A 24,955-nucleotide genomic window follows, 5' to 3' on the forward strand; every position below is an offset into this window, starting at 1 on the left:
GAACATGGAGTATGACAGCGACACAGAGCTCACATCGTCGCTCGGCACAGGCTCCAGGGTGCAGCAGAAAGGGGGGTGTCTGGGGGAACAGTTCTGGTAAATGTGGGAAAGCCTTCGTACCAATTCTTCAGGCTAAACAGAATTCTCCCCAAAGCAACTGCTTCCTCAAGACTGTGGGGGAGGCTCATTGCAGAGCCTCGGCGGCATCTCTGGGCCAGCCAACACTGCTTCGCTGACTTGGGGCGATGCGGCTGGGCATGGCGGCTGAAGGCTCCCTTTGATTTCTCAAGCACCTCCTAACACTCCACAGTGTCCCCACGAGAGCAAAACAGAGGCAAGAAGGCCCACCAATCCCATAAACATTTGGGGGAAATGTGTTTTTCCTACCCTGGAACCTTCAATTGTTCTGTCTCCCCACATCCTGATTGTTTCCAGGCTCGGAGCCCTCCAGGCTGGGGGACAGGAGGAAAAGCCCAGGCTCTTGTCCCGGTGGAGGTCTGGCCTGGGCGAGTCACTCCCCCTCACATACATGCCTGGGTTTGTAGATCAAATGAGATGACACCCGTGAAAATGCTTTGTCAATGCTGAAGTATTCTTGAGACACATTTTTACTAGCTGTGTTGTTAGTATTTCTCAGAGAGGAGGAAACTGAGGAAGTACTATTTTGATTCCACTGAGCATGGTTTTCAAACAATATGGTAACAGCTCTAACGTCAACCAGGCACCTAACTGCATTTAGCAGTTTTAAATACCATATCTGGGGATAATTTAAATGGTGATAAATCTATGCTTTTCCAGGTGAGGGGACTTGATCGGTGCTACTCCTTCTCTTGTCTTCCTGCCCCACATGAGGTAGTTCTGGACAGGACGTTTTGAGATAAGCCAGGGATTAAGTGGGACACAGAGTGTTCTGAGAGGGAAGGAAGCGGGTTCGAGCCAGCTCTGAGACGCCCACTGAGAACTAACCCATCTGAGGGGCACAGAAATGGGCACACGGCTCAGGGCGTGCTGCTGGAGGCGGTGCTGCGCGGGGGCCCAGGGTCAGGCCACAGGGGGCAAGGGCAGTCACTGCATACCCGGGAGGGATTTAGGTCATCCACAGAACCCCTGAGTTTTTGGAAATGACCAGAGAGGCAGAAGACCGCAAGCGCACTGAGGTTTTACAGACGAAATAAGTCCCTTGCACAGATGATGTTGTATAAGGAGTGACTACCGCAGAGATCCAAGTTTTAGGACCTTCTAGCCTGGTTAACAGTGGGCGCCGTATTAAAAAGTATGACAACATGATGGGAGGATCATGGCTCCTCCCGTAATGGGTTTCTACCGTCAGGGATGATTTACAACAGTGGCAACTGGGTAGTGGGTGAGGGCGTCTCTGTGTGGAAGAGAACACACTGGTTGGAATGGACATAGCCATAGGCCGGCCAGCTCAGGTCTACTTGAGCCTGTCAACTCCAAGAAGAGCTTGCATGGAGGGAAGGAAGCTCTTCTGCCCAAAGAAGAGAGCATGGCATGAGCAGTGCTGTTTACCAAACACAGACCCTATGCCGGCCCATGACAGACCAGTATTATTACCTCTAATAATGTTATCACCAGCCCCAGTTTACAAAGGAGAAAGCCAGGTTCAGAGAAGGTAAGAACGTGCCTGACGTCACAAAGAAAGGACCTGGACACCCTAGCCTGGGGTCTGCTGGCTTTTCCGGAATGTGGTCTATTCCCACGCCTTCCCCTGGCCTTCCAGACCATTCCTCTACCCTCTAGTTCCATCCCAGGTCATAAGCATAAGCATCCTAGTTTCCACGCATCGCCACAGAATGTTATGACTTAAACAATTTCTAGTAACTTAATCTGAGCTTATAACATCTTACTACTTCCTTCCAGAGCCTCAGTTGGCTGTGCTGCGAGTTGAGGGCTGCGGCTAGCAGCGCAAGCTGGAGAGAGCGCAAATCCTTTCAAGCTCATCTTCTCTGACCTCCGCTCTCCCTGCTCTGGGGTACTTTGATCTGCGGGAGATGCACACTCCTTCCAATGCGAGCAGGCAGGCTGCCAAGCAATACAGTTTTAAATTCCTTCGCAAACAAATAAACAAAAGATACCCTTGAAAATCCTGCTCTGCAAAATCTCAGCTCTGAAGCTTCCTTTTTATAGAGTTTTCCAAAGCAGCTTATTTTTTGAACATCTGTAGTATTTGGAAATACCCGCAGCCATCTTCACTTCGAACTATACCATCTGGCCGCTTGACAACTGTAATTACTCTGAGTCGGGACTAGCCGGCACTCTCAAAAGAAAATAAAAGGTGAAAGTGGGCTCCTTGCTGAAGTTTACAGGACATTTGCACGTTGCTTGAGAGCTTCTCAAAGGTGAGAGCATCTGGAGGATGTGGTCGGGGCAGGGGACGGAGGCTTAGAAGGCCGGCAGCCCGTTACTCACTTTCACAAGCCACAGGCCCTGGGCTGCTGTCCCCGTGCTGACAACCCCCCACCCCCGCCCCCTGCCCCGCGCCACCCAATGCTCAGGGCGCCTCCTCTGGCATGAGGCTCTTTGGATACCTGCCCTGAGGACAGGGATAGGTTTCCTACCAGAAGCAAGGGAGGGCAGAGCGTGGGCGTCTGTGCAGGTGGGCCTTCCTCTCAGAGCGGCGCAAGGGCTCTGGGATGGAGGCCCTGTGCCAGCGCGCCTCAACCGGCACCCCCGTCCCCAGCTACCACGAGCCTCAGCCTTGTCTGCAGAAAGGATGTAGGCTTCACAACCACCTTCCCCGTCCAGTGTGGGTTCCTGTAGCCCCTTACCAAGCAGGCTGATGCCCAGCCGGGACAGGCCCTGCCGGAGCCCCTCGCCCAGGCTCTCGGGGAGCTGCCGCCGCCACTCCTCCTGCCGGTTGTAGTGCTCCTCATCTAGCGAGAGGCGGTCCATGTTCCGTGCCAGACTTGTGGCCAGGTTGGTGATGGAGGTGAGGGTACCTGAGGGCACAAGGGAACACGGGTTGGCCTGGTCACCAATCTGGTGGACCCCCTGGCAGTGGTTCCCCAAAGGGCTAGGGGGGAGCAGTGGAAGTGCATCTGTGCCTTCTTGACATGCCCAGGTGGTGAGTGAAGGCAGCTTCCTCTGGGCAGCTTGAAGCAAGAGCCTTAAGGAAATGAGATGATGAGCGCCTGGCTGGCTCAGAGTGTGCAGCTCATGGTCTTGGGGTTGTGAGTTTGAGTGTAGAGCTTACTTAAAAATAAAATCTTTAAAAAAAAATGAGGTGAAGATTAACACTTGTTTATAAGGGTAATGGCACACCTCAAAAGGGGTAGGATAAGAATCTCTGTTGCCAGAAAAATGCCCTGAGTTTCAGATGAAACTGCCATCATTATGGTGGGATTGTCCACGCTTGGCTAACACAGTTTTGAAGTCCTCCTTGAGGCCCAGTTTGAAGGTTAGACTTTGCTCTGATTTTAAAGGTTAAGGTTACGTTGCTGAATCTGAGACAGACTGTAAAGAAACATTTCTACTTAGGAATAAGACGTATTCCCTCCTTAGTGCAAAGGATGACATTAAACTTTATCATTTGACATTCTGAGAAACCAGTGATCGGGCCACGGACAAGATGTGCAGTTTTGATTCTTAGGATTTTAGCTGGAAAAAGTGAGGACACTAAAGGAAATAAATCATGTGAAAGCCATGATTTTGTCTGGTTTTCCCAAGAACAGCTATCTCAGCAACTTGCTTAAAACAGTCCCCAACCCCTCTAAATGAGTCTGCGGAGATCTCAGTGAGGCAAGACTGAAAGACATCAATGGACAGATCCTGAAACTGACGAATGAGCGCCTTCATTAGTGGTCACCAAGCTGTAGGAAGACACAGAGGATGTCACTTTTGCAGCTGCATCTTTACCAGCAATCTAAAAAGTCTGTGCACACACACAGATACCAAAAAAACGAAATGGATTTTTGCTAAGAGAAGGAGAGAACAAGTGTAAAAAAAACATTCAGTGAGTCACTATGCTAAAATTACCACGGGGTTCAATTTAGCAGGTGTTGGGTGTCTTATTTGAAAATAAAAACATTGGAACCACAAAGATTCAAGTGTCAGGAGTGAGAAATCCACCAGTGACTCATCTGTGAGTTCCTTCGGCTCTCAGCTTGCAGGCCTCCCTGACGGCTGGGGCCTGGGGGAGTGGGCCTGTCCTTGTCCACACAACTCGGTTGATGCTCATGCGTTCCCCTTGCCAGTGCCCCCCTCCAAGGAGGATGGGTGCTCATATTTCAAGCTCCTCTTCTTTTGAGCTTTCCAGAGACTTCTATAACCTGCCCACTCATCAGAGAGTTGCAGCACTGTTGACATTAAAAAGCCTTTTATGGGGAAGAAGCCCTTTGCCCTGTTTTCCCTGCCTCCTGCTGAGAAGAAAAGGGGACTCAGATGGCCCTTGTTAGTTCCCGAGTCACTGCCAGCCTGACCAAAATATTGCCAGGCACACACGGATAAAACAAAAACATGCCCCTTCGTGTGGGCAGCACTTTGGCTTCTGTGCCTGACGGACCGTCTGGGCCACAAGATGGCACTGTTGATGCGGCCTGCTGGCGGAGAGCGGCCTGTTAACCTCCAAAGCCATTTCCATGTCAAAATGTATCCATATTCTTCCCAAAGTTATGACAACTGTATCTACATGAAAAAAAAAATGATGAGGCAACACAGTGTAGGGTTTCTGATGTTTAGCAGAAGTCCTGAACACCTTTAATATTTCTGTATTTATCACATGGAATAACAGTTGAGCCAATCCTTGTTTTCCCAATGGGAGGTTTAAAATTCTGAAGTTTCTGAAACATTTTCACACACTGCAGGCAAATAGCGATCTGTTTAAAACATAAGACATTCTGTGTGAGCTCTGTGAAAAATCCAACAGTTCACTGCACCCTAACAGGCCCAACAAAGGTAGAGGCACCCTTCACACACCGAAAACGTCAACGTGTTCTTTAAAACATAAAAAATAAGGGAAGGAATGAAAATGAGGCATTATGAAAAGGAACTGAAACAGCTACCTTTGGAAATGTGCTTTACGAAGGATGTTGTCCCTCTGGAAACGCCACTCACAAAGGCTCCAGGGCCTCTGGTCAGCCCCTCGTATGGAAGCCTGAAGAAGTCGGCAATTCCATTCCCGATGCTTCGCACCAAACTTGCGGGGCTGCCGAGGATTTCCAGAGATCCAACCACCCAGCCTGTGGGGGACCAAAGGGAAGGGGTTACCGAAACCTTAAACACAGCACTTTGAACATTTGGGAAAAGTGACCCATTTTCCCTGCAATTCATTTTTCACACTGGAATTGAGAATGTAATAAGCTCCTCTGGAGCAAAATATGGGAAATAACTCATTCACTGTGAATTCATAAATGGCAAGCTTTCATACTTTATAAATCAAAGTGATCCTTTTGGTAGCCTAGCAAATAGCTTTACTCTGACTTCCTTGCCCGAGCCTCCCGTATTCCTGCTAAAAGGGACCTGTGTGCAAGGGGACACACACGCCCCCCACCCCCCGCCAGAAGGAAAGGGGGTCTCTTAGGGCGCAGGTGTTTGCAGGCTGGGAAGTTATCTTTAAAACCACCTCAGGGCAGTGGAGGCACCGGGAGGAGGAGGAGGTCTGGTCTGGTCAGGGGAGGAGGCAGATGCTAAATGGGGTGTTGGAAAGGAGATGCAAAGTTCTGAAAGGATGGAGGAGTTATTTTTAATCTTCCCCAATCCTACCAAGCTGAGTGCTTCCCTTTGGAGCGGAGCTGGAGCCAGACAAACGTGTCCCCTTCAGCCCCAGCTTCAGTTGTGTAAACACCGGTGACATGGACATACTGATTAGGTTAGCGAGAGGGGAGTGTTCCCTTCCAGGGTCCCGGGAGGGGAGCTTTGGATCTGGTTTCCTATTCGAGCAGGGGGCCTGCCAGGGGCTGGCCTGCTCAGTGGCCTGATTGTGGTGTCTGCTGCCTCGTGGGAATGGAGCTGTGGTGTGAACTCCGGCAGTGGCTTCCCTTCACCTTCCTCCCCGGGGAGTGGGGCTCAGCGTGCTCACGGCAGGGGGGTTGGGGGGACTGGAGGTGCAGGCAAGGCCAAGGGCTAAGTGCAGGATTCTAGATAGGGGACTTCCTCGGGGAACCACGGGTGCCCCAGCCTGGGGCTGAGAGCGCTCTCTCATGGGGAGGCCGTGGGGCCGGGACACGTGTGGGAGCCAATCCTGCCTCAGCAGCAGGTTCTTGCAGGACAAGCCTGGGACAGACGCTCAGTCAAGTCACTGGTCCCAGAGGCTGAGGAAGGTACGGCTGCAAGAAGCAAGGCAGAGCCCTGACGGTTTCTAGGCCCGGCCCCCAGACAGAGAGGGACGGTCTTAAATTTGGAGCCTACTTCTCTTCTCTGGGACAGTAGGAGGATGACATGAGGGAATCACTTCCAGAGACGTGAACTAAAAAGGGCCGGCCTATGGGTATCAGACATTCAGCTTATTTAATGCGCTCAGCAACTATGCACATGAAGTACTATTACCTCCCTTTACATAAATTCAGAGGAGCTAATGACTGAACCTCTCCCTGGGGGTCAGGGATAGCAGGCGGAGGGGAGAGAGGCGAATCTGACACGGTGTTAACCTGTCTCCACTTCCACTTTCTCCAGGCCGGATGAGGAGGCAAGTGTGGCTCGACTGTTCGCAATCTCCTGCTGCTGAGACACGGGGCTGGGCCTCCAACCCAGGTTTCCCCGATTGCACAGCCCGCCCACCCTCCGTGAGCCCAGGCTGCAGTGAGGAAGGCAGGGGATCAGGGAGGCTTGTGGAATATGGTTCCTTGGAGGGCTCTCTCTGTAGGTAAAGAAACAGCAAACTCCCTTTGGTCTGGGATAGCTATAAGGTTCCACCTGCAGGCAGCAAATTGGTCTAGAAACATCTTAATTCTCCTCTGCATAGATTTTACACTCACAGATAAGGAAAGGAGAGTATGTAGGCTGTTGCCAAGCAAAGACCATCCACACAAACCAGTGTAGCAGGCCCAGCATGAAGAGACACCACCCAGGCTCACTGCTCACCGCTGCCCTCCACCAAGCTACTGGAAGGTGGGATGTGGGGTGTGGTCCTCCTGGGTCAGGAACACAGCCTGACAGGAGGGCTATGTATGGACCCAAGGTACTTCTCAGAGGCATTTGAACTAGCCAGAAAAGGACAGTAAGTATCCGAGGACACTCCTTCTTTATTTTCCTCCAAAAGCCAATATATCTCTTGCTTATTCATTTGAAAACTTTGTTGAAAAAGAGTATCTGTCTGACTTCCCATTAGTTTGAGACTTGGGTGTAGAGGAGCCCCAGGAAATTAGAAAGCTACTACCTTCCACATGCTTTCCTTCGAATAGGGCTACTCCTATCTACTTCTAATTTATGTTTAAAACCTTTTCAAGGTGAATCCACAAACTTCCCTAGAAATGAGGTCAGGGTATTTCGACCATCCCAGGCAGGAACCTTCTAGGCAAGTTCAATGGGTGAGTCCTGCCCCACGTGCAATGCAGCTGCAACTTGCTCATCCCCAGGCCAACCCTCCCCCCTTCCTCTGCAAGAATGCTAGTACATTCTCTTGAATGCCCTTCTACTGGGGCACTGGTAACCTCCTACCATCTTCTCACATTGCCTGTAGGTTTTTAGTGACAGAATTCCCAACGGCCTCTAAAAACTTGGCCCTCTGTATTAGAATTTCTTGTCCCAGTGTATAATGAGGTTGGGACAACAGCTTAGAGGATTTTAGGTGGATTACAAAAAATCCAAACAGAATGTTCTTGTGAAAGCTCATTAAGAACAAAAAACAAAACAAAGAGAGAGCGTTTTTTAGCTCACAGGCTGCAGGGACATGGCTCCTTGGTGCCACAGTTGGGAGTTTCTCTGCCAGTTCATTACCTACATGGGTGCCCCCCACACCTCAGTGTTACCTGGTGGCCTGATGGGAGCCTTAGTCCTCTGCAGGCCCCAGATCAGAGCCCAGTAATTTACGTGCCTGCTACTCATGTTAAAAGCAAAAACTGCCCGAAAGGTTAAGTTTCTGGAATTGTTTATAAATATACCCATCTATTAAATGTGAAATGTTAACTGCTTATTTTTAAATGATTTCTTAGCAAGAGAGAAATATTTTCTTCATTGTTGTGCAAGCTATCAAAACAATAGTCCCTGTAGGGCCCTCCCCTGATCTTGTCATTTTCAGTTAAGAACTCCTGGGTAACCATATTAACTCTGTGAATTTCATTACAGAGAAAATGTAATCTCCCCAGTCTGGCAACAACACGAGTCATTTACTGCTACAATGTTAGCTTATATGGGAATGCTTTCACCAAGTACAATGTGATAAATGTTCTTTCCTTTGTTATTCTCTGAAAGGAAGGCTGTCATGTTCATTGCTAGGAAGAACCCACAAGACCAACACTGGCTGGGGTTTGTTGCTTGAATTCCCGGGAACATAAGGGGCTGGATAATCACACTGAAACCGTGTTGGGGTGAATTCAGGCGAGGAACCCGTGTTTCGATGATGTCTGTTGCATAGAATGTTCTCAGACCACTCCGTCCCCTGCACTCTACCAGCACCATAGTACTCGCCAACCGACCTTTTGGTATACATATTCAACCCCCCCCCCACCCCGACTTTTCCATCTCAGGTCTGTGGAGAAGCTGTGACACCAACCGCTTTCTTTTTGCGATCTGTCTACACAGGCCAGATGCGTAGAAGGCTCTTTGTGCGTCTTAGGGACACACAAATCCTCTGAATTGCTCACCTATGGCTATTCATGGGCTCTAATGAGGAGACTAACAACCTTCCAGTGGGTTTCTTCCAGGCCCAGGGGCTGAGGCCTGGGCTAGTTTTCCGGACCGCACTAGCGCGCTCACCCTGAGCCTTGTACTGCAGGGAGCTGCGAGAAGGTGTCTGCTACGAGGAATTAAAGTTCTAAGTGACGTAACAGCTAATATTGACGCTCCTGGTTGCTTGAGTGTTTCTTAAGCGCGGGGCAGAGCGTGGATGTCTATCCAGCGCTGACTAATGGCCAATCCCGCACTCTTCCCTCCCGCCATATTGCCCCCCGGGGTCCGCAGGTCGGTAAGCACCCCCAAGCGGTTCCGTTCCGCCGGGGCTCTGGCTCACCGCGGCCTCACCTGCTCGGAATAGTGCGCCCGCGGCGTAGTGCATGGCCAGGGCGTGGACCAGCTGGCGGGCCGTGGTGAAGACGGGGCCGCGCTCGAACACCGAGAAGGCCAGCGGCGTGTGGTCGGACGCTATGTAGAGCTTGAGGGACGCGTGGATGCTGACGAGGAGACTCACGGGCTGGATCAGCAGCCTCCGCAGCTTGACGGGGTGCGCCAGGGCCCGGGCGTGCTGGCCCACCTGCGCGGGCAGCCCCTGCCTGCCGGCCCCCGGGCCCGCGGGGGGCACCGCCAGGCAGCCCTCGGGAAGGTAGGTCTCGAAGAGCGTTTTGATGTAGTAAACGAACGTGTCCTCCACGTATAAGCGGGCGGGTTTCAGTTCGAAACGGAACTCGTTGATGTCCTCAAAGAAGCAGCTCTTGCCCTCGGCGAGGGTGAGGCTGAGTCTGATAAAACAGTTCTTCTTGTACTCCTCCAGGTCTCTGCTGGGCACGAGGAGGCTCTGCATCCGGAAGCACGGCACCGGCTCGGTCTTCTCCCCCTGGCAGACCAACACGGCAAAGTGGAAATTGGACTTGTTGTACAGCTGGTTGTCCAGCTGCAGGTCCCCGCAGCAGACCTCCACACAGTGAAGCTGGACAGGGGCGGTGGCCGCCTCTTCCCCGGGCAGGGCGCCGGCCAGGGGGGCCACGTGCAGGAAAACACTGTCCAGCGTGAGTCTCAGGAGCTCAGACGACACTCTGTGGTGGGTCAGGTCATCAAACACCACCAGGCTCAGCTGAGTGATGAACATTTTCAGTGTCACAATCTTCTCCAGAGTTCTAGAGGAGAAAGGGAAAAGAACGTCAGTCTTCCCTTGCTCTTTTTCTTCCTTTCCTTTTCTTCTCTCCTTCCTTCCCTCCCTCCTGCCTTTTTCCTTCCTTCCTCCTGCCCCGCCTTCCAATAGTGCCTTCTTACATACCTCCTGACATCTCATCAGATTCTCGTAAGATGCAAGTAAGAACTCAACTTTCAGTTCATGGTGTCTGGACAGAACCCGTCACATTCCCAACAGCTCTGGGAAATGTTCCCTACGGGACTATTACAAGTTCTTGTCATGTTCTCTATGTGCTTCCCTTATCAACACCAGATTTTTCCTCCATAAGTCTTCTAGTGTTTGTGCACTAATTCTCTATCACGATCATCTCAAGGCACAAAGGTAAAATCAAATAACCAAAACTCCTCATGCTGAAGTAAAGCAAACAGAAGAAAACTTACCATTCACTCCCAGGACCCCGGCCTATCTAGCCATGAATCGGCTGTGGGTTCTGCTCCTCCACCATTTCTAGAGCTGACCTGCTGTGCTCCTGCCTCGGGCCAAGCCCTCCATGGTGCATAGAACCTTCCTGCTCTCCCCTGCTCTGGGGCATCACTCCAGCCTCCCTCTCCTCCAACCTCATTTTCTTCTTCATTACTAACAATCTACAACTAGATTTCTTTCTTTTTTTTTTTTTTAAAGATTTTATTTATTTATTTGACAGAGAGAAATCACAAGTAGGCAGAGAGGCAGGCAGAGAGAGAGGAGGAAGCAGGCTCCCTGCTGAGCAGAAAGCCCGATGTGGGGCTTGAACCCAGGACCTGGGATCATGACCTGAGCCGAAGGCAGCGGCTTAACCCACTGAGCCACCCAGGCGCCCCTACAACTATATTTCTTATAGGCCCAGGGGCTGAGGCCTGGGGCTACTAGCTACTGGCTACTGCTCAGTTTTCTGCTTCCCCCTCCCATAAAAACTTCTACACACACTGTCTGCTGGCTGCCTTCCATTCCCTCTTCACCTTGCTCCATGCGGGCTTCTGCCCCCACAGTCCACCAAAGCAACTCTCACCAAGTGACTTCCTTGTCACTTGGCCTTTCACTGGCAGCCTTTTGGGTCTGTGGCTCACTAGACCCACAATGGCATTTCACCTTGTCGATAACTCCTCCTGTCTGGAAACATTCCCTCCATTTGTCTTCTCTTAGCTCTTCTACTTGTGGTCCCCCATCAGTTGCTGTGTAGCGTCCTCTTCTCCCTGATGCCTGCAGATGAAGGTGCCCAAGGCTCAGCCCTTGCCCTCCCCTTGAAGATCTCACCCAGTCTCATGGCCTGATATGTCATCTCCGTGCTAAGGGCTCCCACTCACATGGTCAGCTCAGAACTACCCGACTGCCAGCCTACGATATCTAACTGCTTCTTTATATAGGCACTCGTCTCGTCTCGTCATGTCACATCAAACTCCAGCTCTTACCCCCATCCCCAGCCTACATATGGTCTTTCCTATCTCAGTGAATGGCAACCACATACATTACTTGTTAGAACACGCATGCCGGAGTCCTTCTTGATACTTCTCGTTTCAACCCTTACCTAGTGCATCAGGGAAATCCCATTGGTTTTTTCTTAGCACATCCAGAATCTGACCATTTCTTCCCACTTCCACCGATCCCACCACAGTCTAAGCCACTGGCATCTCTAGTGCGAACAACTGTACCAATCTCTTAACGAGTCTCCGCTTCCACCCTTGCTTCTCTATGGTCTACATCAATGAGCCAGCCAACAATTTTCTAAAAATTTAGGTCAGATCATGTCACTTCTTCACTCAAGTGAAGTGATTTCCCCAGGTCAAGAATCAAAACTAAGCCCGACACAAGTCCCGCTCTTTTAGCCTTTCCCTCTCTGACCTCAGACGCTATGATTTTCGCCTACTTTGGCCCACATTGGCTTCTTCCCTGCTCCTCCAATGTGCCAGGCATGCTACTTCAGACCTTCGAACCGGCTGCGCCCTCTGTCAGGAAAGCTTTCCCACCAGATAGCCACATTATTAACCCCCTGGCACAAGCTTTTGTGTCTCTGCTCAAATGTCAACTCCGTGGTGAGGCTTACCTACACTGGTTTTTTAAAAATTATTCTCTCTCTGTCCCTAGGCCCTGGCATTCCTGGTCTTTCTACCCAGTTGTTTTTATCCCTGCACAAAGCCAACCTTCTGCAGTACCTTCAGTTTTCCGTTTTTATTATGTTTATTCTGTCTTCCATTCTACATCTACGAGAGCGTGATCATTTTCTCAAAAGCAGGGATTTTGTTCTTTTTGGTCACCATTGTGTCCTCATCCCTAGAATAGCACCTACCATCCAGTAAGCACTTGAAAAATATTTGAATAAATGAATTAAGGGAATATTAGTAAATATCTGTCCCTTCCCTATTTCAACCACTATATGTATAATTTGTTGCTACTATGATTAATAATGCACTATTAATGCCCTAGGCAAATATTTCTGAAATTATTGTATAGGCTTGAAATTTTATGTTACATAATTTTTTTAAAAAAGATTTTATTTATTTATTTGACAGAGAGAGAGATCACAATTAGGCAGAGAGGCAGGCAGAGAGTGAGGAGGAAGCAGGCTCCCTGCTGAGCAGAGAGCCTGATGTGGGGCTCGATCCCACGACCCTGGCCCTGGGATCATGACCTGAGCCGAAGGCAGAAGCTTTAACCCACTGAGCCATCCAGGTGCCCCTGTGTTATGTAATTTTATATTACGTCTCCAATTTTGTTATGCTGTTGATTTTTTACAAACACTCCTGGGCAAAGAAAACATTCTACCCAAATTTGTTTGAAATATTGTAAGCTCAAATTAATAATAATTACACAGGTTGTAACTAATAATTTCTTAACCATATAAGAAAAGCAAGGAACTTTTTTAGAAAAGGGCTTAAACAAATGATGGAAGTTGGTATTATTAGTTTACATTTTAAAGAAAAATTTAATAATAATAAACATGCTGAACTAAATTCTTCTTGTAGAAAATTAAAGTGCAGAAAATTATTAGATAATTGCTTATTACCCCTTTATCTATTAAAAATTTGGTTCCTCCTTTTGAGTTTTAGTTCCTGGAATGTTTTCTGCATGTATGTGTGAGCATGTGTGAGAAGTATTTGTGTGTGTGTGTGTGTGTGTGTGTATGTGTGTGTGTATTCATTTGTGTATGATATAGGACTGGTTGTATTTGTATATTCAATTTTATATTCTGTTTGCTTTATTTTAGATTTATCACCCATATTAATCTATTCCACTGTAAGCCTTTTTTTCTGTGGATATACCATTTATGTATCATCCGTTCCCCTTCTGCTGGGCATTTGTGCTCTAAATATTTTGCCCCTCTAAGTGGCAATATGATAAATCTCTCATTCTGTCTTTGCCCACTTTTCTCACCACTGCTTTATCTCTTACACTCTCAGAATTCTTTTTTTTTTTTTTAAAGATTTTATTTATTTATTTGACAGAGAGAGATCACAAGTAGGCAGAGAGGCAGGCAGAGAGAGAGGAAGGGAAGCAGGCTCCCTGCTGAGCAGCGAGCCCGACGCGGGACTCGATCCCAGGACCCTGGGATCACGACCCGAGCCGAAGGCAGCGGCTTAACCCACTGAGCCACCCAGGGGCCCCACACTCTCAGAATTCTTAAAAGTGGAGTTTCCAAGGGGCACCTGGGTGGCTCAGTTAAAGGTTAAAGGTTAAAGCCTCTGCCTTTGGCTCAGGTCATGATCTCAGGGTCCTGGGATGGAGTCCTGAATCGGGCTCTCTGCTCATCGGGGAGTCTGCTTCTCTCTCTCTCTCTCTGCTCCTCCCTGAGGTTCATGCGAGCACATGCACACATTCTCTTTAAAATAAATAAAATCTTAAAAAAGAAAAAAAAAAAGGAGTTTCCAAGCCAAAGGGTTTTTCTTTTTTTTTCTTAAGTAGGGCCCACGCCTAGTGTGGAGCCGGCCCAGCAGGGAGCCAAGCGTGGGGCTTAAATTCAGGACCCTGAGATCAAGGCCAAGCTGAGATCAAGAGTCGGACACCTGACTGAGCCACCCAGGCACCCACAAGCCAAAGGGATTTTAAAGCTGATAACAGAGGTTGCTCAAGTGCTTTCCAGAAAATGCAGTAGTTTACACTTCCACTTGAATCGTAGGTGATGACACATCATCGTTAACTTTGGTAATATCTTACTTAAATTTGCGTGTCTTTGATTCTTGTATTTCCCCTTCCTAGAACTTCCCGGTCATGCATGCGCCTTCACTTTTAGAAGGAGGGGCTAGTTTCATACTATTCCAACTGGATTAAAGGAGTTCCTTTAAATTAAGCATATTAACTCTTTGGTTCATGAGTGTAAAACCTGATGGCAACCCTCTAAGAGATGAATTTATTTTGTAGCTCTAATTGCTAAGTCAGATTACTAACTACTAGACTGTCAACTGGATACAGAAGTATTAATTTGCATTTCATGCTAATGCTAATATATAATTCTAATGCATATTTTAGTTTGTAAACCAGTTTATTCAATTTACCACTGGAAGGGGTACCAAAGATCATATCTTGCTACTTTTTATAGGTCGGATTTAATGCTAATAAACATATCCTATGGATTACATAATAATTCACCAAAAGCTATAATGTATATATAAAGATGACAAAGAATGGGAAATAGCAGGTTTATGACTTCACAATGGGAAAGCTTACCATACTGCCACTGGGATAATAATTAATCCTACCTGTTGGTAGTAGTTAGACCAGATCCCACTTTTCCTTCTGGGGCCACAGTGATGAAGACCGTGCCACACTGGAGGACAATGTCCACATATACGTAGCCAAAGCCAGTCAGGAACACAACCTACAAGAATAATATTCAAAATCTGACGAAAAAGAAGTAAGAACCACTACTGAAATGGTTGCCTTCCAACGTCTTAAGTTCTGATTCAATACCACAAACATTTGCTGGTTATATTTCTCTCTATGTATGTGTATAGGCTATTCAGCTGACTTGTAAAAAAAAAAAAAAAAGAAAAAAAAAGAAAGAAAGATCAAATCCAGATTTTTTCAATATCCAGCTGTAAAGTTCATAGCAAAAAACAATGATGGATGATGACAGAGCACGAGTGTCTTTATTCTCTCCTCCTTTGGAATTGGCAAATAGCTCTGTGTGGGCTGGAGTCGAGCCATGGGCCAGCCTGATGTGTGTTTATGGATCTCTGTGGAAAAGAATCTCCTGAAACTCAGGACTTGAATGCAAAATGAAAAAACTTTCAGACTCTCGAGTGTTGACTCACTACCATGAGGATGCCCATCTATCTGGAAGACTCAGAAACGTACCAGAAAACCTATCAAGACATGCCATAATCTTCTCAAGGTCCCTCAGTCCCTCACATACTTGTAACAATGTCAGATAACTTCATTTGCTTGGAGTCAAAATTAATTTTTCTTCCATGGGAAGGTGGACTAAAGCCTCAGGAAAGTTCTATCTCAGAAGCCAGGTGCCAGGCCAGCAGAACAGATGTCCTTTCAGCATGAAATACCGAGGTTGCTTAAATTGATAAATATTTGAAAAACAGAACAGAACTATTTGAAGAACAACTCCAAGAACGTCATGTTCATGGCCAGCCTTACCTGAGAGTAGAGGCAAGAACCTATGTTTGGGAACGCTGATTTTGTGATAATTTGCGGTATCAGTTCAGGCCAAATCTGGGCCCTTTATTATTGTTAGGACAGTAAAGAAAAGGAAGACTGAAAATTCCTGGAGGAAGGGACAGAGCTAGGTGCCTGCCTGCCAGGGAATGAAGGTACTCTCTAACTCCGACCGGCTGAGGAGGCCCTGGAAAGAGTGTACGCAGAACCGCAGAGAGAGCCCCAGACGTCACTTCAATGGCACCAGGCTTCTTTGGTGCCCAAGTGCTCCTCCTTCAGAAATCCTGACCAGGGGCGGCACCCCGGCGTGGGTCAGGCAGGTGGCCATCACGTCTGCCTCCTGCCCGTGTCCTGCGGCCCAGCGGCCCAGCGACCCACAGACGCTCCAGCTTGGCCGGCTCCTTGGTAGCGCCTTCTCTTGCGCTCCATGGCCACTGCTTCAGCTTAGGCCTTGTCTGCCACTCGGCACCCCCAGGGCCCAGAAGACTTTCCTTTCCTGCGAGTCCCTTCCAGAGCCTATGTATCTTTGCACCTGCTCCTTAAGGATACCTCTTTCCACGAAGGTACCCTCTAGTTTTCCTATTCCTTTCCTCAGCTTGATACTCCTATGTTCCTAAAGTACTTAAACTGCACTTGTTTGGTCACAAATCGGTATTGTTCGTGGCACAGTCACCTGTTTACACACCTGACTCAATGATCAGACTGTCAGTTTCTTGATGGCAGGAGTGGGGTCCGTTTGTGCTCCACGGACGTGTTTCCCAAATGGACTGTTTTGCAAAAATATGTTTCAAAAGATCCTGTATCTTGAATTTTCCTTGTCTGTTCTAAGGTAAACATTGAACCTGGGCCACCTGGGTGGCTTAGTCGGGTAAGTGTTTGCCTTCAGTTCAGGTCATGATCCCAAAGTCCCCAATTCAGGCTCCCTGCTCAGAGGAGAGGCTGCATCTCTCTCTGCCTCTCACCCCACTCGTGCTCATTCTCTCTCAAAAATATAAATGAAATCTTTAAAAATAAATGAACTTGACTTGGACAAAATCTAGAATGCAGTCAACTTAATAAATGGCTGAGCTCATGAATCTAAAACAAAACAGGTATTATTTCAAAAACAATCATATTTATCATTTTGTATGATATATAAAGTAAGTCAACTGCTTTTAAAAAAAAAAAGGATTATTTGAGAGAGAGCAAGAAAACCCATGGATGTGAGACAGAGAGAGAGGGGACAGAAGCAGACTCCCTGCTGAGCGTTGAGCCTGAAGTGGGCTCAGCATGGGGCTCGAATCCACGACCCTGAGATCATGACCTAAGTGGAAATCAAGAGTGGGATACTCAACTGACTGAGCCGCCCAGGCACCCTAAGTCAACTGCTTTTCTACTAGGTTTATAGATGTGAGATTATTCATTTGGCACAAACTTTTCTTTCTTTCTTTCTTTTTTTTTTATTTTAAGATTTTATTTATTTATTTGACAGACAGCAATCACAATTAGGCAGAAAGGCAGGCAGAGAGAGAGGAAGGGAAGCAGGCTCCTGGCTGACCAGAGAGCCCGATGTGGGGCTTAATCCCAGGACGCTGGGATCATGACCAGAGATGAAGGCAGAGGCTTTAACCCACTGAGCCACCCAGGCGCCCCAGCACAAACCTTTCTAAGGCCCTGTGCCCCCATCTGTATTTCCCTCTCTCAGTGACTGTTAACTTAAGTGCATGTCCCAGGGTTTTAGGAGGAAACTATCAACCCTCAAAGGAGGGCAGGAGAGGCTCAAAAAGGGAAATATTTACTGCTCTGCTCAAACTCAAAGTCATCCTTAGGCATGATGAAATGAGGAAGGATACTGGTTCCTTCTAAGATAGGAAAGATAAATCAAGCTGATGGTTTTTGTTAACGGCCCAAGAGACTTTGAAACAAGCAAATGGACTTAAACCTTTGAGGTACTTCTTCTCATCAAAAATCTGGACTCTCTGGGGCGCCTGAGTGGCTCAGTGCGTTAAGCCTCTGCCTTCGGCTCAGGTTGTGATCTCAGGGTCCTGAGATCGAGCCCTGCATCGGGCTCTCTGCTCAGTGGGGAGCCTGCTTCCCTCTCTCTCTCTGCCTACTTGTGATCTCTCTCTCTATCAAATAAGTAAATAAAATCTTAAAAAAAAATCTGGACTCTGGAGAAAAATTTTTCTGGGTGTTCCTTCTATTCACCACTAGAAAGGGAGAAACATGGACTTTTTAAGTTCATGTCTTTTCCCAGGTAGACAAGCAGCTCACAATGCCAAGCATTTTGTACAGCGGCGGCTCTAGGGATTAGGGAGTTAGGTATCTAACTGCCAGAGAAATTAGGCACCTGTACCTACCTCAGAAGTTTTAAAATAAATCCTTGTTTTGCTCTGATGGTCATTTAGTCATTCAACCAATTATTTGATACTTAAAGTATTCTTACAAAGAGCAAGGCACCGTATTAGGGATAGGGAAGGTTTTTTTTTTTTTTTTTTTTTAAGATTTAGTTATTTGAGAGACAGCACATGAGGTGGGGGGGCAGATGAAGAGGGAGGGAGAAGCAGATTCCCCGCCGAGTAGGAAGCCTGATGCGGTGCTCGATCTCACAACCCTGAGATCATCTCATGACCCTGAGATCATGACCTGGGCAGAAATCAAGAGTTGGACGCTTAACCGGTGGAGCCACCCAGGCACCCAGGGACCGAGAAGATCTAATCATACCCTCAAACTGCTCTCAGCTTAGCTGGTGAAAAAGCCAAGTACACAAATGATGGGATAATAACTAATGATTTCAGGGCAAAGATGTATAACATGCTTCTCCCTCTTTGTATATTAATCATCATGATCTCTGTATAAGCTCATGAGGACAATGGTTTTATGTCCATATTTTTCAGCACCTGATATGCAGTCAAGATCTGAATGGACATCATCTCAACGTAGCTGCTGGGGTAGAGACTTCTAGTGTCCGTGTGTACTGAGCTCCGTCCAGCACAGAGCAGGACTCTACCCCTCAGCCCCTTGCAGTTAGGTGTGGCCACGGGACTAAGTTTTGACCAATGAGCTAAAGACAGAATTGACAAACGTTACTTCTGAGCCAAAGCATAAAAGAGCTAGTCTCCTTCCTCTGCTGTGGAGGCTGAATACAGGCTCTATGTTCTAGATCGGTGGCAGGACAAATCCAATCCATGGCCTCTTAGTTTGTAAATAAAGTTTTGTGGGGACATAGCTACGCTCCTTTATTTACGTATTGTCTCTATGTAACAGCAGAGTGAAGAAATTGTGACAGAGACTGTATTGCCTGCAAAATTGAAAATGTTTACTGAAGAAAAAGAAGAAACTTTTTGAAGAAAAAGCTTGTTGCTTCCTGGTCTAGCTGGTTGTGGCAGACGGTTGCACAGTCAAGGAGCTGCACACCCAGCTTCCAGACCTTTGCTTGGTCCCTTCTGCTGATCCAGAGCTTGGCTGTGACTGCTGTCAGCCGATGGGATATCAGCAAATGAGAGGCAAGAAGCCTGATAAAGCTTGATCCCTGGGGTTTGCCCTCCTGCCAACCATGTGAAGAAGTCTGGTTTAGCCTCTCTAGAGAGGAAAGACCACATGGTGAGAGCGATGCCCAGACTTTCCAGCCGAAATCCTCCCTCGGCCAACTTCCAGCCGAACACAGCTGCATGAGTGATCCCAGGCTCATCCTGCACAAAAATCACCCAAACAAACCTTCAGGCTCATGAGATGTTCTTCATTGTCAAGCCTCTAGGTTTGGGGGTGGCTTTTTACAGTGGGGCACACAGAAGGTGACGGAGATTCCATCAACCTGCATCCCTGAGTGACCATGGAAAGTGACCATGAGCCCTGGGCACACAGCAGGAGCAAGCAGTAAATGCTAGGATTCGGAGAGGCCGCAGAGCCTCGCCCAGCTAACTAATGTAATATCGATACTAGAAGTAGGGTTCCTGCAAAAACCTAAAATAGGAGTCCTTGGGTTAATGGTCAGGCAATAAGAATTGATACTGGAAGATATTAAAGTGGCAATTCATGTTATAAAGTAGCAAGACATTTAGTAAAACTGTTGTCTGAGATTACCTGGGAGGTAGATTATAAACCTAATCAATTTGCGCCTCCAGAAGATGAGGTTCGGGAACAAAATGTTAGTAGTGTGTGTTGGCTGCTACTGGCTGTCTCTGGCAATGTATTCAAGAAGAGATGAGCTCAGATATCAGGAAAGAATTGGCCAGTTGTTCAAGTGACTCAGAAGAAAGTTCAGCTTAAAAGTATACATTTGCCACAGAAACTCTCCTAAATCTAGAGAGAGACGAAGAAGCAAGATAGCACAGAAATATGCCTTAAAAGGACTATGGGTGTGGTTATCATGAATTCTTGAGAATCAAATAGTTCTTGAGAAATGACTACCACCCAATAAACTCACAAGTCTAGACTGGAAGAGACTGTGATTGCTTGAAACTCAATATGAGCTTTAGATGGGATCGAGGAAGAGTTCTTGAGGGTAGATCCAGGGACTAGAAGAAAAATGCTAAGAAAGGAGTTCCAAGAATAGAAACGGGGCTCAGAGACGAGACTTTGCTCCAGGGTAGAAACCCCACAATTACGTGCTCAGAAAATTTTCAGAATTGTCACGGATAAGGGGCTGCTGTTACGTCTCTCTTTCTTCTCCTTTCCATTCTGGAGGGGTTATAATGGTTGTCCTGTCTTGTAAAATGAGGGGAGAGGGAGGAGGCCACGAGCTCCCAGCTCTCCAGATGAAGGGAGTCAGAGCGTTGCTCAGGAGTACTGAATTTTCCAGTGGGATGTGGTGACTGGATGGAGCCCCAGGGAGGCAATTTGTTTGTTTCGCGTGTAGAAAAGGGACAATGACATGACTGATGACCAAGGAGGTTTTCTGTTGTTGCTGCCAAGCTGTTACTGCCGAATGAGCTAGCCTGTCCTGATCAGTGCCATCCCTTAGGTGTTCGTTCTTTCTTCACTTCACACTGGTGTGGGGGGGAATGGGGAGGAGGCTATCGGGCAACATATGGTAGATTTGCTGCTCTGACCACTAAACCCTGGGAGGATACTCTGTATTTTGCCGTTTGTATCTGTCTGTGTCTGTTTACTCTGATCAAGTAAACTTTCTCTCACTGGTGTGTATAAGAACATCATTCCAGGCCTATGTCCTGCCCTCCACTTGCTACGTTGTCTTTTACCACGATTACAAGTAAGAAACACTTTAATAAACTTGTGCTTTCAGAAAGCACCCCAGCACAGAAGCTGAGGTAGACTTCAATAATAGGTACAACTGTTACTAAAACAACTTCTGTGCTCTCCTTCTCTAATATTTTACTCATTTCCTCTTCATCTGGGCTCAACAGCCACAGGATACACTTTGCTGGGCCTCCTCCCTTTCCAATTCTCTTTCTTTTACCTGACTCCTGTGCTCCCACCTCAGATTTTTACTTTCTTTCTGTGATGGGTAATTTTGTGTCAGCCTGACTGGCCAGAGGGTGCCCAGGTTATGCATTATTTCTGGATGTGTCTGTGAGGATGTTTCTGGATGGGATTAGCATTTGAATCAGCAGACTCAGTAGACTGCCTTCCCCAAGGTGGGAAGTCTGTAGAGGGCCTGAACAGAACAAAAGGTGCAGGAAGGAATAATCTGCCCCCTTTTCCCCCTGCCTCACTGGTGAGCTAGGATATCTCATTTCATCTTCTCCTCATGAATTTAGCTGCCCTGAACCATTAGCTGCCTTGGTTGTGAGGCCTTTGGATCCGGACTGAATTACACTATGGCTTTCCCGGGTCTCCAGCCGGCAGATGGCAGACACTCAGCCTCTGTAAATAGATCTGCAGGTAATTAGCCATTCTATTTTTTCTGAACTTTGGCTAACATTTCTTTTTCATAAAAAAATTTTACTCCCTATTTTGGGAAGGAATAAATTGAGAAGGTAGTACTCCTATTTCTAGACGAAGTGATTTGTAAGAAAGTATCTGAAGAGGGAAAGCCATGATGTGGACCAAGTCAAGACTTAGGCTTTGAAGGGAAGAAGAGAGTTCCGTGTGTGCTATGGGGCCGGACAGACCCCTTACCTCCAGAGGGAGTATGGAAGTAACACACAGCGTGCTTGTCTCAGGTGGTGGCCTGTTTTAAGCAGTCTAGTGGCCTGGAGAGCCTTCTCTGGGCTGGACTCTGTGTTTTAGTAATCACTTGGGTGGTAGCTATGGAGACCGAGTTGAAGGTGCTGAGGCTGACAACACAGAGGTCCTTTGAGGGGCTACTGCCAAACTCTGGGAGAGGGAAGACGGATAAAAGGCTTGAAGTAGGCCATGGTCACGGAGAGAAGGGGCAGATCCAGAGAAACTTCTGAGGACTTTCTGCCAGAACCTGGTGATTTACAGGATGTGTGGGGGCAGGAGGAAGAGGGAAAGGAAGGTATTGGGGTACAGCAGGAAAAATATAGGCTCAGAAGACTGACAGCTGGAGTTTGGATCCCAGGCCACTTGCTTTGTGAAAGGTGACCTCCCTGGGCTTCAGGTAGTATCTGCCTTTAAGGAATGTGGCAGGGACTAAAGATCATATTTGTAGAATGCTTGACATAAAGCAGGAGTTCAATACAAATTTACAGAAATCTTATTTAAGGTTTTTATAGTGGGAAGTAGTGACTCTAAGAGAAGCTGGCTTAGGGAATGGAAAATGATCACGTTGGTTTCAGACATGCTGGGTTTGAGGTGCTTGTGAGTTTCAGGTGGAGATGTCTGGTGGTTGGCGAAGAACACAGACTTGAAGCTTAGGAGAGATGCAGGGGCCAGAAATGGATCCTAGTGACTGGATGATAGCTGGTAGCTAAAGCAGTGAGAGTTGATCTCCGAGAGGAAAAAAGGTAGATGAATTTTTAAAATGATCAATTTCTAAAATGAGAAAAGGTTGGATAAGGGCAAAAACAAAATAGCGATGTTCAGAGTATAAGTCTTCCCTCTGTATAGCTGCTGAAAAATATCTAGGGGAATCCCTACTCCCAAGTATCTTTAAGAGCAGGTGTGACTCAGCTGGAACAAACTGTAGACACATAGAAGACTCTAGACCAGAGCACTTGGCAGATATGCAGAAGTGGGTACCAACTAGCTGATGTCTGTTCTAGCCTTGATATGGGATGTAGGGGAAGGCGAGGGAACTAAACAAAAAGCCAAAATAGCTTTACTGCATGTTTTAGAAATCAGATACTCCCTTGGGCTGATTAAGTCTTCTTCTATGTAAAGGTTCCCGGACAGAGGCTAAGGGTATGTTGGAAAATGACCACATGCTCTTCAAGCGTTAGTTCTCAGGGTTATTCCCTCTGTCTGATCTGCACCAAGTGGACTGATTACATTACTTGAGTCCTGGCTCATCAAGGCATTTAGCAAAGTGTCATGATAACCTTGAAAGCAAGGTAAGAAACATCTTAAACAGTATGGCTTAAAAAACGTTTTCAGGTGCATTTTCTTATTTAAGAAATGTGGCCAGATGACCGTGCATTCTGAGGTATTAGTGGCTGACTGAACCCATGCATTCGGGAGGTACCCAGTGACTCACCACGGCCTGCAGACCTTGGACTTGCCCTGTTCGACATACTTATTAATGACTCGGACGAACACATAGAATGCATGCTTACCACATCTATAGATGACATAAAGCTACCAATGATACTTAATATGTTGGATGACAGCATCACAAATTTTTTTTTAAGTGATTTCAACAAGCTGGACGAGGCCAATAGCAACAAGATTTAATTTATTGGGGATAAATGCAAAGTCCTGTCACTGGGTTCAAAAAGTCAACTGTACAGCAAGTCATATGATAAAGACCTGGGGGATGTGGTTGACCACAAGTTCAATAATAACAAACAGTCTGAACTTGTTAATAAAAAGCTAACTCAATCTTCCACTTTATTAATGGAAGCACAGGGAGGTAATAGCTGGTTAGACCACATTTGGAATAGTATGTATAATTCTGGCTGCCAGATTTTTAAAAGGGAACATAACACACTAGTGTATTCAGACAAGGGTAACTGTGGTGATGGGTCTGGAAATCACATTTACTGAAGGAATGATTCAAGGAACCAGCAATGTTTGGCCTGGATAAGGGAACACTTAGAGAAGATGTTGAGGCAGCCTTCACATAATTGTAGTGTTGCTATATTAGAGGGGAAGTAAACAATCTGCGATGCTCCAGAGGGTAAAACAAGGATGAAGGAGTGGATGCCATGGAGGGAGGATTTTCAGCTCAACATGGGCAGAAACTTTCCTATAGTCACTGCTGGAATGAAACTGAGCCAGAAGACTGAGGGGAGATTGCATGGGAGGGACTCTTGCTCTGGATAGAGGGGCAAGTAGAAAACCTCTTCTAACCTGTGCTTTCATGAACCTTCAGGTAGCAATATCTGTAGCCAGGGCTGGACTCCAAAGGACAGACTGTGATCTCCACTTGGTACAGGAAAAACAAGACTGGGTCACATGTGGGCAGATCCCAGTTCCAGTCTGATCCTGCTTAGTTATAAACCACCTAGTTGATTACTCTTTAAGTCTCAATCTTCTCATCAGGAAAAGAAACACACAAATTATTGCCCTAATGATCCTAGAATTTTTGCTGTGATCAAACGCTCTGTCTTGGGACTTATACCACTTGACTGGATTTACTTACTTCTGCTCAGGTTCTTGGAGCAGGAGTAAAGCCTTGTTCAGGGCAAAGGGTTTGGCTCTGGATAGTTCCTCCATTAAACTTGCCAAATAAATGAACGGAAGAATAGAGACTGTGGATGCGCGAGTACTTTGTAAATGGCAGAGAGCTACAGAAACACGAAGGACTGTTACTCCGCCTCTTCCACACACATGGAAAAGAAAACCCTGGCGATGCTGACTACACTGAACACTTCTGCTAAGCATCAAAGATAGTGAGAATTTACTGGATCTTTTTAGAAGAAAACTCACCTGCAAACCTTCTGGGGTTTTTACGGCTCATTTTTCTTTGCTGCTTCAATGGCACAGAAATTGCTTTTCATAAACAAGTCAAAGACTTCCCATGGCTCTTAAGATAAAAACCTAAATCCTTGGTTGCAGATACTGAATCTGGCCGGGTTTGGCCTTGAACTGCCTCACTGGTCCCCGTCCTGGCCCCTTTTCCTTCATCTGGCACTCTGGCCACACTGGAATTTAGATCCCTGAAGGGACCAGGCTCCCTGTCTGAGCACAGAAGCTTCAAACATGTTGCTTTCTCCGCCCAGAAAAAATCTCCCACTTTCTTGTCTACTTCATGCCTGTTCAATCTGAAGTACAAGATCCCTTACTGGAGAGGATCCCTTACTGGAGAGGTTCCCTTACCGGAGAGGTTCCCTTACCGGAGAGGTTCCCTTACCGGAGAGGTTCCCTTAC

At 47.1% G+C, this 24,955-nt stretch overlaps 1 protein-coding gene across 4 annotated transcripts in view; it reads right to left on the minus strand.

Moving 5' to 3' along the window:
• LOC111146810 (vacuolar protein sorting 13 homolog B) overlaps positions 1–24,955 on the minus strand; it is a 755,552-nt gene that overhangs the window by 12,625 nt on the left and 717,972 nt on the right. For all 4 annotated transcript variants that reach the window (XM_022502501.1, XM_022502502.1, XM_022502500.1 and 1 more), the window contains 4 exons: positions 14,671–14,789; positions 9,136–9,944; positions 5,022–5,198; positions 2,790–2,960 (listed from right to left, as the gene is read on the minus strand). In XM_022502501.1, the coding sequence (XP_022358209.1) occupies positions 2,790–2,960; positions 5,022–5,198; positions 9,136–9,944; positions 14,671–14,789 (1,276 nt within the window). The remainder of the gene's footprint in view (positions 1–2,789; positions 2,961–5,021; positions 5,199–9,135; positions 9,945–14,670; positions 14,790–24,955) is intronic.

This window comes from Enhydra lutris, unplaced genomic scaffold (assembly GCF_002288905.1).
Source record: "Enhydra lutris kenyoni isolate GAN:26980312 unplaced genomic scaffold, ASM228890v2 scaffoldscaffold14, whole genome shotgun sequence".
NCBI lineage: Eukaryota > Metazoa > Chordata > Mammalia > Carnivora > Mustelidae > Enhydra > Enhydra lutris.